This window comes from Schistocerca nitens, chromosome 11 (genome assembly GCF_023898315.1).
Source record: "Schistocerca nitens isolate TAMUIC-IGC-003100 chromosome 11, iqSchNite1.1, whole genome shotgun sequence".
NCBI classification, from domain to species: domain Eukaryota; kingdom Metazoa; phylum Arthropoda; class Insecta; order Orthoptera; family Acrididae; genus Schistocerca; species Schistocerca nitens.
Window position 1 is genome coordinate 140,384,342 of NC_064624.1, and position 16,307 is coordinate 140,400,648.

General features: G+C 47.3%; 1 protein-coding gene across 3 annotated transcripts in view; it reads left to right on the forward strand.

The window, feature by feature from the left end:
- The window catches only part of LOC126212916 (ankyrin repeat and protein kinase domain-containing protein 1-like), a 146,801-nt gene that overhangs the window by 119,070 nt on the left and 11,424 nt on the right, over positions 1-16,307 (forward strand). For all 3 annotated transcript variants that reach the window (XM_049940425.1, XM_049940427.1, XM_049940426.1), the window contains one exon: positions 1,752-1,892. In XM_049940425.1, the coding sequence (XP_049796382.1) occupies positions 1,752-1,892 (141 nt within the window). The remainder of the gene's footprint in view (positions 1-1,751; positions 1,893-16,307) is intronic.

Below are 16,307 nucleotides of genomic sequence, written 5' to 3' on the forward strand. Positions count from 1 at the left end.
CGTTTCTCCTAAAACAGGCCAAACATTGTTCTGAAGCCGGCCGCGGTGGTCGTGCGGTTCTAGGCGCTGCAGTCCAGAACCGCGGGACTGCTACGGTCGCAGGTTCGAATCTTGCCTCGGGCATGGATGTGTGTGATGTCCTTAGGTTAGTTAGTGTTGTGAACTGACAAGACAGCCAGTCCACAGTGACGGGTAACCGAAAGGCACGCGCTTAAACTCACGCAGGCCAGAGAGGTCTGGAACAGGATACGTAATGAATGCTATAAAGAAAAGTACGTAGCTTCTGGAATACTTAACTTTAATCCATCCTTGTTGTACATCGCTCTTGACAATACAAGTGAGACTCTGTAGATACATGCTAATTGCGCCTTGCTAGGTCGTAGCCATGGACTTAGCTGAAGGCTATTCTAACTATCTGCTCTGCAAATGAGCGAGGCTTCGACAGTGTGCATCGCTAGCTACGTCGTCCGTACAACTGGGGCGAGTGCTCGTAAGTCTCTCGAGACCTGCCGTGTGGTGGCACTCGGTCTGCGATCACTGACAGTGGCGACACGCGTGTCCGACATGTACTAATGGACCACGGCCGATTTAAAGCTACCACCTAGCAAGTGTGGTGTCTGGCGGTGACACCACAGTTAGGTTTAATTAGTTCTAAGTTCTTGGGGACTAGCCGGCATGAGTGGCCGAGCGGTTCAAGGCGCTACAGTCTGGAACCGCACGACCGCTACGGTCGCAGGTTCGAATCCTGCCTCGGGCATGGATGTGTGTGCTGTCCTTAGGTTAGTTAGGTTTAAGTAGTTCTAAGTTCTAGGGGACTTATGACCACAGCAGTTGAGTCCCATAGTGCTCAGAGCCATTTGAACCATTTTTTTCTAGGGGACTGATGACCTAAGATGTTAAGTCCCATAGTGCTCAGAACCATTTGAACCATTTGAACTATTGTTCTGATATGTCCATGCATTTTGGATCCAGCGTCAAGAGTCGTGGCACCCATCTTACAGATAATTTTTTCGTTTTTAATTCCTCAGTTAAAATGTGATATACCTTTCCAGACGAAATCTGGCAAGAGTGAACAGTTTCACGCATTACCAGTCGGCGATCCTCCATGACGATTTTGTGCGCTTTTGTAATGATTTCTGGAGTAGTGACACATCTTGGCCGATCACAGCGCGGATCTTCATCTAAGCTCTCCCGACAAAATTTAAAATCATTCGTCGACTTGGCAACAGTTGAATATGAAGGGGCAGAATACCATAGTTTATTCTGGAAATTGCTTTCATACGTTTCTTTAAGAAGCAGTTAATCACTTCTATAGTCTAGATTTTTTCCATCTTCGAAAATCGCTACGCAGGAACAGTAAAAGAGTCACATCACCGCCACACCTCTCTTCCAAGAGCACTCACGTGTCACGTGGTTAGAGGCAACAGTGCAATGGATATCACGTGAACAGATCGTAGTTCTAGCGCTGACCTCCCGTGGTGATTGCGAGAACTTTTCAAACCACCCTCGTACCTTTAGTTTGTGCCTTTTTGTACAAACCGCTATGCTATGCTATGCTATGCAGGAAACTTGACAGAAGCACTGGGTACATTGATTAGCTCAGTGGTAATTCATCTTTCTTAACAACAGTCTTTGGAATTGTGCCTCTGCTACTTCTGTGTGCACAACGTGTTGGCAGCACTGTCTGCAGTGAGCTGTGCTCTCGCCTGTATGCACACATACACCTGTCCACGCAGCGTCTCTCTGTGCAGGTCGCCAGCCGCTACAGACAGCGGGGCCAGCCCTTCCGCACAACCGCACAGCCGCCGCAGCCGCTCCCCCGTCTCGACTGCAACGTCCTCGGCTACCTGCAGCGGTCGTCCACTTAACGTAACCGCCGTCTCTCTCCTTCGGTGAGTCCTGTCGCACGATGAGCACATTTTTATGAATTCATAGGGCTCTTAACCGAGTGTCATTGCTTTGTTGTATTTTCCCATGCATCAGAGAGTAAGTTTGTTACGAAAAGCTATACCATTTATATACGAGGGTGAGTCAAACGAAAACCTGAAATATTTTTAAAAATATTATATATTGTGCAGAAGTGGTATAAAGCTGTATCACTCTTTAACATAATCTCCCCCACGCTCAATGCAAGTCATCCAGCGCTTACAGAGTGCATAAATTCCTTTGGAAAATAATTCTTTTGTTAGTCCGCGCAACCACTCATGCACCGCGTGGCGTAGCTCTTCATCAGAACGGAACTTCTTTCCTCCCATCGCGTCTTTGAGTGGTCCAAACATATGGAAATCACTTGGTGATGAGAAATGCCAACATTCCTTGCTCGCTCTCTTCGTTTCCGGTTGGTGGAAGTGAACCGAGGTTTCGTCCCCAGTAACGATTCTTGCAAGGAAGCCATCACCTTATCGTTGAAAGCGCCGAAGAAGTTCTTCACAAGCATCAACACGTCGTTCTCTCATTTCAGGAGTCAGCTGCCGTGGCATCCATCTTGCAGACACTTTATGAAACTGGAGCACGTCATGTACAATGTGGTGTGCTGACCCATGACTAACGTGTACACATGCTGCAATGTCATTCAGTGTCTTTCGGCGGTTTTCCTTCACCATGGTTTCAACTGCTGCAATATTCTGTCTAGTCACAACTCGTTGTGCCTGACCTGGACGAGGAGCATCTTCCACTGAAGTCACACCATTTGCGAACGTCCTACTCCATTCGTAGACTTACTGCTGTGACAAACATGCATCACCGTACTGAGCATTCATCGATGAATCTCAATAGGTTTCACACCTTCGCTACACAAAAACCGAATAACAGAACCCAGTTCTTTCCTGGTGTAAGTCACAAGTGGGGCGGCCATCTTTATTCTGATACTGTGACTATGTGTGCATCTACATATGCTGCCACCTACAGACCATTCTACACGCTGTTTGTAGCATGCTTACCAACTTACAGGATAACCGCACGAAATTTCGATTTGTTATTACAAATTTAAGGTTTTCATTTCACTCACCCTCGTATTATGACATTTGACTGGGACTGAAACAAAGCGAGTCTCTACAACCTTCATTAGGTTCGCAGTGAGAACTGTATTCGGTTCGGAACTCAAGTATTGCAGTTATATGGGAAAGGCGATATAAAATAAAATTCTTTTCCAAATATTGTAAACTTCCTGGTGTTTGAATACTATTCCTGGTGTCAATGGTGCTTTGTTGGTTGGCTGGTTTGTGGAGGTTGAAGGGAGCAGACTACAAAGGCCATTGGTCCCTTGTTGCATGACCATAAAAAACCTACAAAGAATAAAAAACAAGCAACAGAGATGACAAGGGACGACACAGAACAAGAAAGACAAAGACCAGTCAAAAGGAATTAAAAGCACACAGAGTGGGACAGTTGTTGGCCAACGATGAAAACAAAAAAGGAAAGCCAACTACCAAGAAACACACTAAAAACCCCAATCCAAAGACCAGACCCAACACAAAAAAGAGACAAACCCTTAGATCGAGCGATAAAAGCCCTCTGCATGAATTCAAAACTAAGCCTGCCATTGCAGCATCGATAAAAGTGCAGGGAGCGTATCAGGCAGCGCAAACGTCTGCATGAGCGGAGGTAAAAGCGGACAGTCCAACAATATGGGAGAGGTGGGTCCTCATGGCGCAATAAATATCCGTGCATCAGCCAGGTGTCGCCAATGCGTACCTGGCAGAGGACAATGGAGTCCTTTCGAGGCCCACAAGGAGGAGCGCCACACACTGGTAGTCTCCTTGACGACCCGAAGTTTGTTGGGTGAAGGCAGTGTGTGCCATTTATCACCTCAGGTACCAAGTACCTTCTGCCACAAAACTGACTGGAGATCACATTCCAAAAGGCTGATCTCCAGGGCCAGTGCTCTGACAGCCTGTTTGGCCAGTGTGTCCACACATTCATTTCCCGGGATGCCAACATGACCCGAGGTCCACACAAAGATCATGGAGCAGCTGCAATGGGCAAGAGTATGGAGTTGCTTTTGGATAGCCATCACCAAACGAGATCGAGGAAAACACTCAGGGAGTCACTACAGATAATGAAGAACTCACCTGAGCAAGAGATGGCTACCATCTCGGCAGTGAAAACACTGGAGCCAGCTGGGAATGAGCCTTGTTCAGAATGATCTCCTAGAGTAAAACCAACACGACCAGCAACTACTGAACCGTCGATATAGACTACGTCAGAGCCTTGAAACGAGGCAAGGATGGAATGAAAGCGGCGGCAGACAGCCTCAGGAGGAACCGAGTCCTTCGGGACCTGTGCCAAATCGAGCGAAAAGCATGGGTGGGGCACATCCCACGGGAGTAGACGTATATGGGCCTGGAAAACAGGTGATAAAAACTCATGCCCAGAGAGAAGAGCCCAGATGAGAACTGCGATCGTACACCCTGATCGGGGTCACCGTTCTGGAAGATGAACGACTGAGTTGGGGAACAGGAGATGGTAATTGTGATGCACAGGCAAGCTACAAACATGTGCAGCATAAGAGAAGTCATAGGTGCCAGACCCGAAATGGTGGGACACCAACTTCTACAAGTATACTGTTGACAGGACTTGTGCAAAAAGCTCCAGTTGAGAATCGGATCCTGCAGTGAAGGCTGGGGTCAAGCAACTGCAATGCCGAAGGCGATGCCGAACCATAAGCCGGGCTCCCATAATCTAGACGGGACTGAATCAACGCCTGATACAGTCGTAGAAGGGTAGACTGATCGGCATCCCACCTTGTGTGACTCAAGCAACGAAGAGCTTTAAGATGCCTTCAGCAGGTTTGTTGAAGCTGCTGAACATGAGGGAGCTGAGTCAACCGGGTATCAAAAAGCAATCCCAAAAGCCAATGCGTCTCCGCCACAGCAAGAGGTTCGCCGTAAAGATAAAGCTATCAGGTTAGGGTCAACACTGTGACGTCATCAGAAATGCATAACGCAGGTTTTGGCAGCCGAAAACTGGAAGCCGTGTGCTACAGCCCACGACTGCGCCTTGCAGATAGCACCCTGCAGCTGCCGTTCAGCAAATGCAATGCCAGTGGAGCTATAGTATAGGCAGAAGTCGTCAGCATACAAGGAAACTGATACAGACGTGCCCACCTCTGCAGCGAGCCCATTGATTTCAATTAAAAAGAGGGAGACACTCAAGACGGATCCCTGCCGGACCCCATTCTTCTGGACTGAGGAGGAACTATGGGAGGCCGCAACTTGCACGCAGAAAGATCGAAGCGACAGAAAATTTTGAATAAAAATTGGGAGTGGGCCCCTAAGACCCCACCCATGAAGATTGATGTGATGTCGCCAAGTCGTATCGTACGCCTTCTGCATGTCAAAAAAGATGGCAATGAGAAGCTGACAAAGCCACCACTTCCCCAAACCTGTCTTCAAAGTTGTCTACAAAAAACTGGGCCTTCGTTGCCTGAAAGGTCTCTCCATCAGTCCTGCTGCAAACCAAGTACCGAGGTGAATATGGCTCTCGAGACCTGGTCGCCCTACAGTCCTCCCAGGGTGTAGCCAGGGAGGAGAACAAGCGGGAATCATAGGTCGCAGCATCGAAATCATTATTGACACACTTTGCTGGGGCCGAGCGACCACCAGCGTTATTCGATTTAACCCGTTTTAATGTGGGTCAGCCGCCCTGATGCCACTCCCTCCGACAAGGGGCTCTTCCCGCAGGTGTGAGCCAGCCTCAGCAAGGGCCACCTGGCGGGATGTCCATTGCCGGGAGTCCTGGTGCCCCAGAAGGAAGGGCACCTACTCATTTGCGTACATGCAGAGGTCTCAGCTCAGGCATCAGTAGTGCGATCCCCATGTTGTCAGGGGGCTACCACCAAGAGGGTACATGATGACCCCACCACAATAGACTGGCTATCGTACTGGGTTTTTGGTGTCAAAATGGTGCAGAATTGTCGTGGGTGCTAAAGATGGGACTGCGCAGGAGGAAAGAAGGAGGCAACCCAGAAGACGTTGGGTGCAAAGCCCGCTGCACGACAATAAGTACCATGCATGATGAACAAACTAGAAACACCATGTAAGGCGTCCTTCCCCAAATCGCATGCACTAGCAACAGAAATTTGGAAAAAATGGAGGTTAAGCCCGAGAGGGGACCAACACATAAAGGCTGAAACGTTGGAGACTCCTTTTACTCGCCTCTTATGACAGGCAGAAATACTGCAGGCCAATTCTAACCCCTAAAGCTTCAAGGGGGATGGTTTGCTATCCTGCTAATTAATCCTATGGGAAATGTGTGTAAATAGGAGTATTGATGCATGTGATGTCCACAGTATATACACTCATATTAAATCAAACAATGGAAAGTCCAGGATGGAATGTAACAATACAGGGTGATTCAAAAAGAATACCACAACTTTAGGAATTTAAAACTCTGCAACGACAAAAGGCAGAGCTAAGCACTATCTGTCGGTGAATTAAGGGAGCTATAAAGTTTCATTTAGTTGAACATTTGTTCGCTTGAGGCGCTGTTGACTAGGCGTCAGCGTCAGTTGATGCTAAGATGGTGACCGCTCAACAGAAAGCTTTTTGTGTTATTGAGTACGGCAGAAGTGAATCGACGACAGTTGTTCAGCGTGCATTTTGAACGAAGTATGGTGTTAAACCTCCTGATAGGTGGTGTATTAAATGTTGGTATAAACAGTTTACAGAGAATGGGTGTTTGTGCAAAGGGAAAAGTTCTGGACGGCCGAGAACGAGTGATGAAAATGTAGCACGCATCCAGCAAGCATTTTTTCGCAGCCCAGGAAAATCGACTCGCAGAGCTAGCAGAGAGCTGCAAATTCCACAATCAGCTGTATGGAGAGTCCTCAGTATGAATGTGACTCGCCTAAGGTGAACGTTTTCTGTGCCATTTCAGCCAACAAAGTTTTTGGTCCCTTTTTCTTCGAAGGTGCTACTGTAACTGGACTACAGTATCAGGAGATGTTAGAGAATTGGCTGTTCCCTCAGCTCGAACAAGAAGCACAACAATTCATATTTCAGCAGGATGGAGCACCACCACATTGGCACTTATCTGTCCGTAACTACCTGAACGTCAACTACCCGAGGCGATGGATCGGCCGCCAGGCAGCCCGTGACAGAGCACTTCATCACTGGCCTCCAAGAAGCCCTGATCTTACCCCCTGCGATTTTTTCTTATGGGGGTATGTTAAGGATATGGTGTTTCGGCCACCTCTCCCAGCCACCATTGATGATTTGAAACGAGAAATAACAGCAGCTATCCAAACTGTTATGCCTGATATGCTACAGAGAGTGTGGAACGAGTTGGAGTATCGGGTTGATATTGCTCGAATGTCTGGAGGGGGCCATATCGAACATCTCTGAACTTGTTTTTGAGTGAATAAAAACCTTTTTAAATACTCTTTGTAATGATGTATAACAGAAGGTTATATTATGTTTCTTTCATTAAATACACATTTTTAAAGTTGTGGTATTCTTTTTGAATCACCCTGTATTATGAGAAGGAAACTAGCTACTCACCATATAGCGGAGATGCTGATACTGCAGTCGTGTGTGAGAGTTGCATTTGCGTAAATGTGTGTGTGTGTATATGTGTGTTTGTTGTTGAGAAAGACCATTGGCCGAAAGATTTAAGTGTGAAAATCTGTTTGTTGTGCCTATCTGCAACTCAGCTTCCACGTTTTTCATATTAGGGACCTTGTGCTGGCACCTACTGCTAGGTACTCCATATCAGCTACTTCAGTGCTCATTACACATCGTGAGAGAGCAGAATGGCGTGCTCTGTGGAATTCACAGACTTTGAATGTGGTCGGGTGATTGGGCGTCACTTGTGTCCTTCGTATGTACGCGAGATTTCCCCACTCCTAAACATCCCTATGTCCACTGTTTCTGATGTGATAGTGAATTGGAAACATGAAGGGACACGTACAGCACAAAAGCATACAGGCCGACCTCGTCTGTTGACTGACAAAGGCTGCCAACAGTTGAAGAGGTTCGTAATATGTAATAGGCCATCACAAAGAAATTCCAAACTGTATCAGGATCCACTGCAAGTTCAATGACACGTGGGAGGCGAGAAAAATTGGTTTTCATGGTCGAAAGGTTGCTCATAAGCATAAACACTGGACGATTCAACAGGAGAAAACCTTGGTTGCAGTGACGAATCACAGTACACAATGTGATGATCCAATGGCAGGGTGTGGGTATGACGAATGTCCGGTGAACGTCGTGTGCCTCGTGTGTAGTGCCAACAGTAAAATTCGGAGGCGGTAGTGTTATGGTGTGGTCGTGCTTTTTATGAAGGGGGCTTGCACACCTTGTTGTTTTGTGTGACACTATCATAACACAGGCCTACATTGATGTTGTAACCACCTTCTTGCTTCCTCCTGTGAAGAGCAATTAGGGGATGGCGATTGCATCTTTCAAAACGATCTGGCATCTGTTCATAATGCACTGCCTGTGGCGGATTGGTTGTACGACCGTAAAATCCCTGTAATGGACTGGCCTGCGCAGAGTCCTGACCTGAATCCTATAGAACACCTTTGGGATGTTTTGGAGGGCTGACTTCGTGCCAGGCCTCACCGAGCGACATCCATACCTCTCCTCAGTGCAGCACTCCGTGAAGAATGGACTGGCATCCCTCAAGAAATCTTCTACCACCTGATTGAATGTATGGCTGCGAGAGTGGAAGCTGTCATTTAAGGGTGGGCCAATACGATATTGAATTCCATCATTACCAATGGAGGGCCTAACGAACCTAATGAACTTGTAAGTCATTTTCAGTCAGATGTCCGGATACTTTTGATCACTTAGTGTACATTTCAATTGAATAAATAAGTGCAATTTAAGTTTGTGGTGGTCTTAAAAATGAAATAAGGGAACAGTAAGCAGGAAAATAAAAACGACATGATATGTAATAATAGTATAAGGATATGGTATGTTGTGGGTTATGTGTGTGTGTGCATGTTTAAATTTCATGAAAATTTTGTATATTCTCTTCAAAGACATTTCTGGGGTCTTCCACATGTTGTGACTTTTGAAACCTTGTGCCAACTGGGACTCGAACGCGAATTTCATGCTGGTCACAAACAGTCGCCTTAACACGTAGGCAATCTCAGCATACGACCAGGCCTAGCTCAAGTTCCCATCATGACTTACATTTCTACATTTATTCCGAACTTGATACTTGGAGCTTCTTCCACAGGGAGTATGGGAAGAGCAGCACTGGAGGAATGGAATTGAGGAGAACAGCTTCTTAAATTAGTGTGAAAGAATTCGTTGAGTAGCGATTTTTTTTTATTTACCATGAAGCAATATTAAAGTTAAATTCTCTTTTTGTAATCGGTGACTAGAAGCAATGAAATGACGGCCACAGCCTGAATTCATTGTCCATATTGTAACCGGAATTGTGGTATGGCCAATGACATTGGTCGACTAGCAGAGGACGTCAACAGTGAGACGCCAAAAACAATAAAAGACAACAACAGCGATGGACGAACAACAAGACTACACAACAGAACGACAAGTTCAGGGCATAAACCAGATCGGCTGCTTGAGATGTAGCAATATCAAGAACCAAATAACTCGAAGGATAATGAATAAACGAGAGCGCGATCAGAACACTTATATCCAGGATCCTATGCAGCGAGCTTTACAGACCAAGTGGTGGGTCCTGCGTCTAGTGAACAGGCCGCGACAGCTGTGCTCGCTAAAAGGAGCGCCCCCTAGCGGCTGTCGGCAGGGGTTCATCCATTTTGCAGACTGTCACACCAGGATACCAGGTACAACATCCCCCCCCCCCCCTCCCATGAAGGTGAACTGGTGTCTCAGTTGGTTATTGGTTTCCCACCAGAGGAGCCTGCCTACAGGGAGAAGGAAGTTGGGCAATGCGCTGGGGAATGGCGGTGTGGTACACAAATGGATGCTGCAGTGAGGTCCAGCCTCCAAACCTCCATCCACAGGAAATGCCGACATTGTGCTGGAGTGCAAATTGTACCTGTGTGGCTGAGGAGTTTCCAAGGGCAAGCACTCCAACTCTGAATGACTCATCGATAGAAGCACAAAGTAGGTGGAGCAAAGCTGCTTTGAGCTTTGACACTGCAAACCATGAAGACTGTCAACCACTACCAAAGACAATAGGCCATTTTGATCCATAGGAACATAAGTAGATCATTGAACTTCAGGGGAATTGTCCAAAGACTCAGACCTGTGGTGCCAGGAGATGGATGAGAGCATATGACTGTTGCCCATGGAGGAGCTCTGCTGGGCTGCAGTCATGCATGGTGGAAGTCCTATAGGGGCTGAGGAAGATTGTGGGTGTTGCTGCAGTGACAACACAATGGACATCTGCTTCTGTATCCAGCAGGAGAACATCAGAGACAACAGAAAAATTTGGAAAAGTCGCCGGCTGGAGTGGCTGAGCGGTTCTAGGCGCTACAGTCTGGAACCGCACGACCGCTACGGTCGCAGGTTCGAATCCTGCCTCGGGCATGGATGTGTGTGATGTCCTTAGGTTAGTTAGGTTTAAGTAGTTCTAAGTTCTAGGGGACTGATGACCTTAGAAGTTAAGTCCAATAGTTCTCAGAGCAATTTGAACAATTTTTTGGAAAAGGCGACCCCAAGCCCAGAGTTCTGAATCAGCAAATTTGGCAAAATAAGTGGGCCACATGTAGCATATGGTGTGTGATACCCTGTACGATAGTGTCACAGTGTTTACATGTGACAATGTGAGTAGCAGTAATGGGAAACCTATCCAAGTTGCTTCCATGTTCTACGTCAGTGTGGAAACAGGAAGTGTCCTGTTCATCAAATGCTGGGTGTGGTCCTGAGGGTCAAAGAGAGAGTACAGTCGCATTTGCGTGTTGCATGATAGACTAGTACTTCATGGTGTAATTATAAGACTAAAAACAACACAACACTGGAGTGTTTGAGCTGTCCACTCTGGAAACCAAAAGTGTGGCCTAAAGAGTGCTTTCAAAGGCTTGAGGTCCCTAGTGGATAATCTTAGTTCTAAGGATGTAAACATCGAATTTCTTAATGGCGTAAGTCACTTTATGGGTCTGTAAGTAGTTTCTTTGAGCTGGCACCAGTATCTTCAATGCATATACGATGGGCTGCTCAGTACCACCATCGTTACAGTGCACTAGCAGTGCACCCGTACCATACAGGGAAGTGTCAGCAACCAAAACTATGGGACTTAAAAGGAAAATATCATAAGTCAGGGTGCCAAGTGCAGCATGTGCTTCAGCTGGGTGAAAGCGAGCTCATAGGCGGCTGACCACCGAAATGGAAAGCTCCTTTTCTGCAGCTGGTTGAGTAAGTGCATAATTTGAGCTACATCACTGAGAAGCTAAGAATAGTAATTCATCTTATACAAAGATCTTACACAGCTCCTGTAGGTTTTGGGGATGTGGGAGAGAGTCAACAGCCAAAATATTGTGGTCCTTGGTCAGAATCACATCTTTACTGATCAAGTGTCCAGGGTATTCCACATGCTGCAGAAAAAATTGGCATTTTTGTAGGCAGGACTTCAGCCCTGCAACTCACAACATAGAAAAGATGGTCCAGAGGTTGCACAGATGGTCTTGGCATGTAGCACCTGTAAATTTTAAGTCATCTAGGCAATTAGTAAAAGTGGGAATGGACATAGCGAAATATTACAGGTATCTGTGGAAGGTTTCCAGACTAGAAAAGGTCCCAAAGGCCAAATGTGTTTTTACAAGTCAATGGGTGCACTGACCATTATGCATTAGAGTTCCTCATCCAGTGGGATCTGTGAATAAGCATCAGCAAAGCATTCTTGAAAACTATTCACCAGTGGAAAGCTCCTTGGGGAGGTCCTCTGGACGTGGTACAGGGTAGGTTTCCACAGGTACCTCCTCAGACCCAGAGAGAGCCATTTGATTTCTTAACCGCTAACAGGGGTATGGCGGAAGCACTAGAATTACTCCAACTTCGTGAAGGCGATCGAGTTCGTGCGTAACCGCCATCTGTAGCAATACTAAAAGCAGATGTGCCCAGTAGAAACGAGGCATTGCGTCTGGACTTAGAGAATAATGTGCCTTGAAACTGGTGGCACACCCCAGGCGAGGTACGGAGAGGAATGTGAGAGAGGCACAAAGGCCCTCAGGTTCCTCAAGGAGAACAATGTCCAAGACGACCTGAACTTCATATGTGATGGAAAACCCAAACAGCAATAAGGTATCTACCATGAAAATGTTGCCAAACGAATGACTATTGACAGCAAACAGTGTTATTAGCTGTGTATCCTTCTTTTATAATGTCCTAGTTGTGAATTGATCTACTGTATATGGGGAATGGAGCCATCACGATATGCAGCCAACTCATGGGAGTGTGGGACCAATGCCGAATAACCCAGATGATCGTAGGTTGAGCAGTTCGCTACAGAAACAATCGCTCCTATATCTACTCAGAAACAAATGTCGTGATGTATAAGCATGGGGTCAGTTAACAAGTCGGTGGCAGAAGGACTGCCCTGGTGAATGATGGCCTAGAGTATTTGCACGATACACTTACAAAAGTGTGGAGTGGAGTTCAACTGTCCTGATGGTTGATGGGAGGCAGTTAGGAGATGCCCATCCTTTCCACCATGAGTGCAGCGGTACCAGCGATCTGGACAGTCAGAACATAGGTGCATCGTGAAATAACCAGAAAAAGATGGGAGATCCCATAATGCCGATGTATTGTGACCAGGGACGGTGTTCAAGAGTGGGAAATTTTGAGAATGTCGTCCAAGGAAGGATTGTTCAGTTTGACAGCTTCAGTGCATACATCTATGTTTGGGACTAATTGGGTCACCATGTCTCGAATCAAAATATACACATGTGAGGTTTTGCAATGCGGGTTTGGGCACGTGAAATCACAATGTCCACTCAGCACTTGCAAATCCAGCACCCATGAGAAATATGACTGGCCTGCTTGCTTGTGGTACTGCTGAAACTCAAGGTGTGAAGGGACTACTGAAATCGTTGCAAACAATAGTTCGATGGCTATGAACTCATCTCCACGAATGTGAGGTCAACCGGATTTCGGAGGGGAACTAATTTCTTTAGTAAGTAAAATGTCCAAGAAAGGAAGGACGTTGGAGAACGTCATCATAAAAGCACCGAAATGCTGTTTCACGTACTGAAAATACGAGTCTCAATCTTTCTTAATGTCGTTAAAGGGCGGAAACAGGGGGGTGGGGGGGGGGCGGGGGGAGACGGGGCCAAGACTCTTCCTGGGAGGCGAACACAGCTTGAATGGGTTTCAAGCCCTACGCCTTCAAGTATGTTGACAAAAGGTGAATTTCCTGAGGTAGCAAGTCGGCTTGTTGCTGCAACTGCTGTTGGAATGGCATTTGCAGTTGCTGCTGCAGGAACAGCTGTTGCTGTTTTTGTCCCTGAGTTGCACGAGTTTCCCATCCATAAGACACTGTTAACCTGTTTGCTCGACTCCAGTTATTTTAACTGGAATAGTTCCATGGCCAAGGGACGCTGGCTGACTGGCCAAGGCCGCAGACGATGACCCGCCGTAAACCACGAAAACCAAAAACAGCGATGGACGATCAACAAGACTGTACAACAGAACGACAAATATGGAGTGTGAACCATATCAGGAGCCTTAGACGTAGCAATGTCCTGAACCAATCAACGCTCAGTATAATGAACGAACGACAGCGCTGCCGGAAAATGAATGAGGTGCAGTCCCCTGCCGTGTAAGCTTTATGACGCGGCTAGAAGCGCCGATTGGCTGGCGAGTGGAGCGTGGCCACACCCAGCGCTGAGGCGGCGACAGCAGCGCCCGCAAATATTAGGTGCGCCATCTAGTGGCTATCGTCTATGTCCTTGCGTTCTGGCGGGCTTGCGAACTTTTTCGGCCAGGATGCCTGAGTCAAACAGTTCATTTCAAAGTCAAAAGCAATACAATTGTCACCTGAATAATACGCACTCGCTACAACTTGGCAACTGTGAGAGCGTTCAACATATCTTCTGAAATTGAAGAGAGCAGAATAAGAGAAGCTGTTTCATAATACAGGATTCTCTGCACCTGTTCAAGGGGAAACATTGGAATTAAACAAGTATTTTAACGTTCATAATTGTGTAAGCAATCTTAAGACAAGAAAACGTATTTCATGACACTGGTTCAAGAATTACAGGATGTGATCACCTAGGATGTTAAAGCTCAGATGTGCATGGCCTTTTGATCTTAGGTACATTTAAAAGCCTTATGCAGTGTAGACAGACAACAGAACCTCACACACCATGTGTGATAATCATGGAAGACACAGACCACTTACATTGAAATTATATTAATCATATACTACCTGTATGTTGTGATACTTTATAATATTTTATCCCAAAATACTAGCTGTGTACCCGGCATTGCTCAGATATGTATCTGTTCCAGTGTTCCGTAAGTCTTTCTCCTCCTTCACACTCTCTCCGCATCATTCTCCCCCACTCTCGATCTATCACCTACTGACTTCGTCCTGTCCATCAGCCTCGCGGGGCGGTTCGGCCGCCGCTCCACAAGTTGTTTAACGCCACTACAGCTACTTGCGAGTGAATGAGGATGAAATGATGATGAAAGACACACAACACCCAGTCATCTCGAGGCAGAGAAAATCCCTGACCCCACCGGGAATCGAACCCGGGACCCCATCCGTGGGAAGCGAGAATGCTACTGCAAGACCACGGGCCGCGGACGTCCATCAGCTGCTCCACCCACACTCTGTATGTATCCTCTTCGACCCACTCTCTGTCCATCTCCTCAGGCCCTTCTCCCCACTGCTCCCCACCCTTCACTCTGTCCATCTCTACCTCCCCACTTCTCCTCCTCTCTCCTGTCTCTGCTCATCCTCTTCACATTCTCAGTCCTTTTTTGCTTCCCATTCTCCTGTTCATCTCCTCCTCTCTGCTATGTGTATCTATTTCACCCTTCCCCTCTCTCTGTCCATCTCCTTCTCCACCCTCTCTCTCCTGCACCAAGTTTCCACATCCACCTCGTAACTGACTAGTGCTTCTAACCATATCAGTTTTTCTGTCTAGACAGTAGCTAATGATTGTACCAAATTTGGTTGATAATCGATCTAGTGGTTTAGGAGGAGCTTTCTTCTCACGGCTTTGGCCAGAGTATGCACATGTCATGTACATTTCATATACATTTAGTATATTTCCCAATATTTGTCCACATATTGCATTAATATCTGGACCAAACTTCGCCCTGAATTTTTGTTTTCACGCAGTTCCATCTTTACGGAATCGTATGTCCTGGACAATGTGTTGTACAATAATATACACTCCTGGAAATTGAAATAAGAACACCGTGAATTCATTGTCCCAGGAAGGGGAAACTTTATTGACACATTCCTGGGGTCAGATACATCACATGATCACACTGACAGAACCACAGGCACATAGACACAGGCAACAGAGCATGCACACCTTTCGCAGCAATGCAGGCTGCTATTCTCCCATGGAGACGATCGTAGAGATGCTGTATGTAGTCCTGTGGAACGGCTTGCCATGCCATTTCCACCTGGCGCCTCAGTTGGACCAGCGTTCGTGCTGGACGTGCAGACCGTGTGAGACGACGCTTCATCCAGTCCCAAACATGCTCAATGGGGGACAGATCCGGAGATCTTGCTGGCCAGGGTAGTTGACTTACACCTTCTAGAGCACGTTGGGTGGCACGGGATACATGCGGACGTGCATTGTCCTGTTGGAACAGCAAGTTCCCTTGCCGGTCTAGGAATGGTAGAACGATGGGTTCGATGACGGTTTGGATGTACCGTGCACTATTCAGTGTCCCCTCGACGATCACCAGTGGTGTACGGCCAGTGTAGGAGATCACTCCCCACACCATGATGCCGGGTGTTGGCCCTGTGTGCCTCGGTCGTATGCAGTCCTGATTGTGGCGCCCACCTGCACGGCGCCAAACACGCATACGACCATCATTGGCACCAAGGCAGAAGCGACTCTCATCGCTGAAGACGACACGTCTCCATTCGTCCCTCCATTCACGCCTGTCGCGACACCACTGGAGGCGGGCTGCACGATGTTGGGGCGTGAGCGGAAGACGGCCTAACGGTGTGCGGGACCGTAGCCCAGCTTCATGGAGACGGTTGCGAATGGTCCTCGCCGATACCCCAGGAGCAACAGTGTCCCTAATTTGCTGGGAAGTGGCGGTGCGGTCCCCTACGGCACTGCGTAGGATCCTACGGTCTTGGCGTGCATCCGTGCGTCGCTGCGGTCCGGTCCCAGGTCGACGGGCACGTGCACCTTCCGCCGACCACTGGCGACAACATCGATGTACTGTGGAGACCTC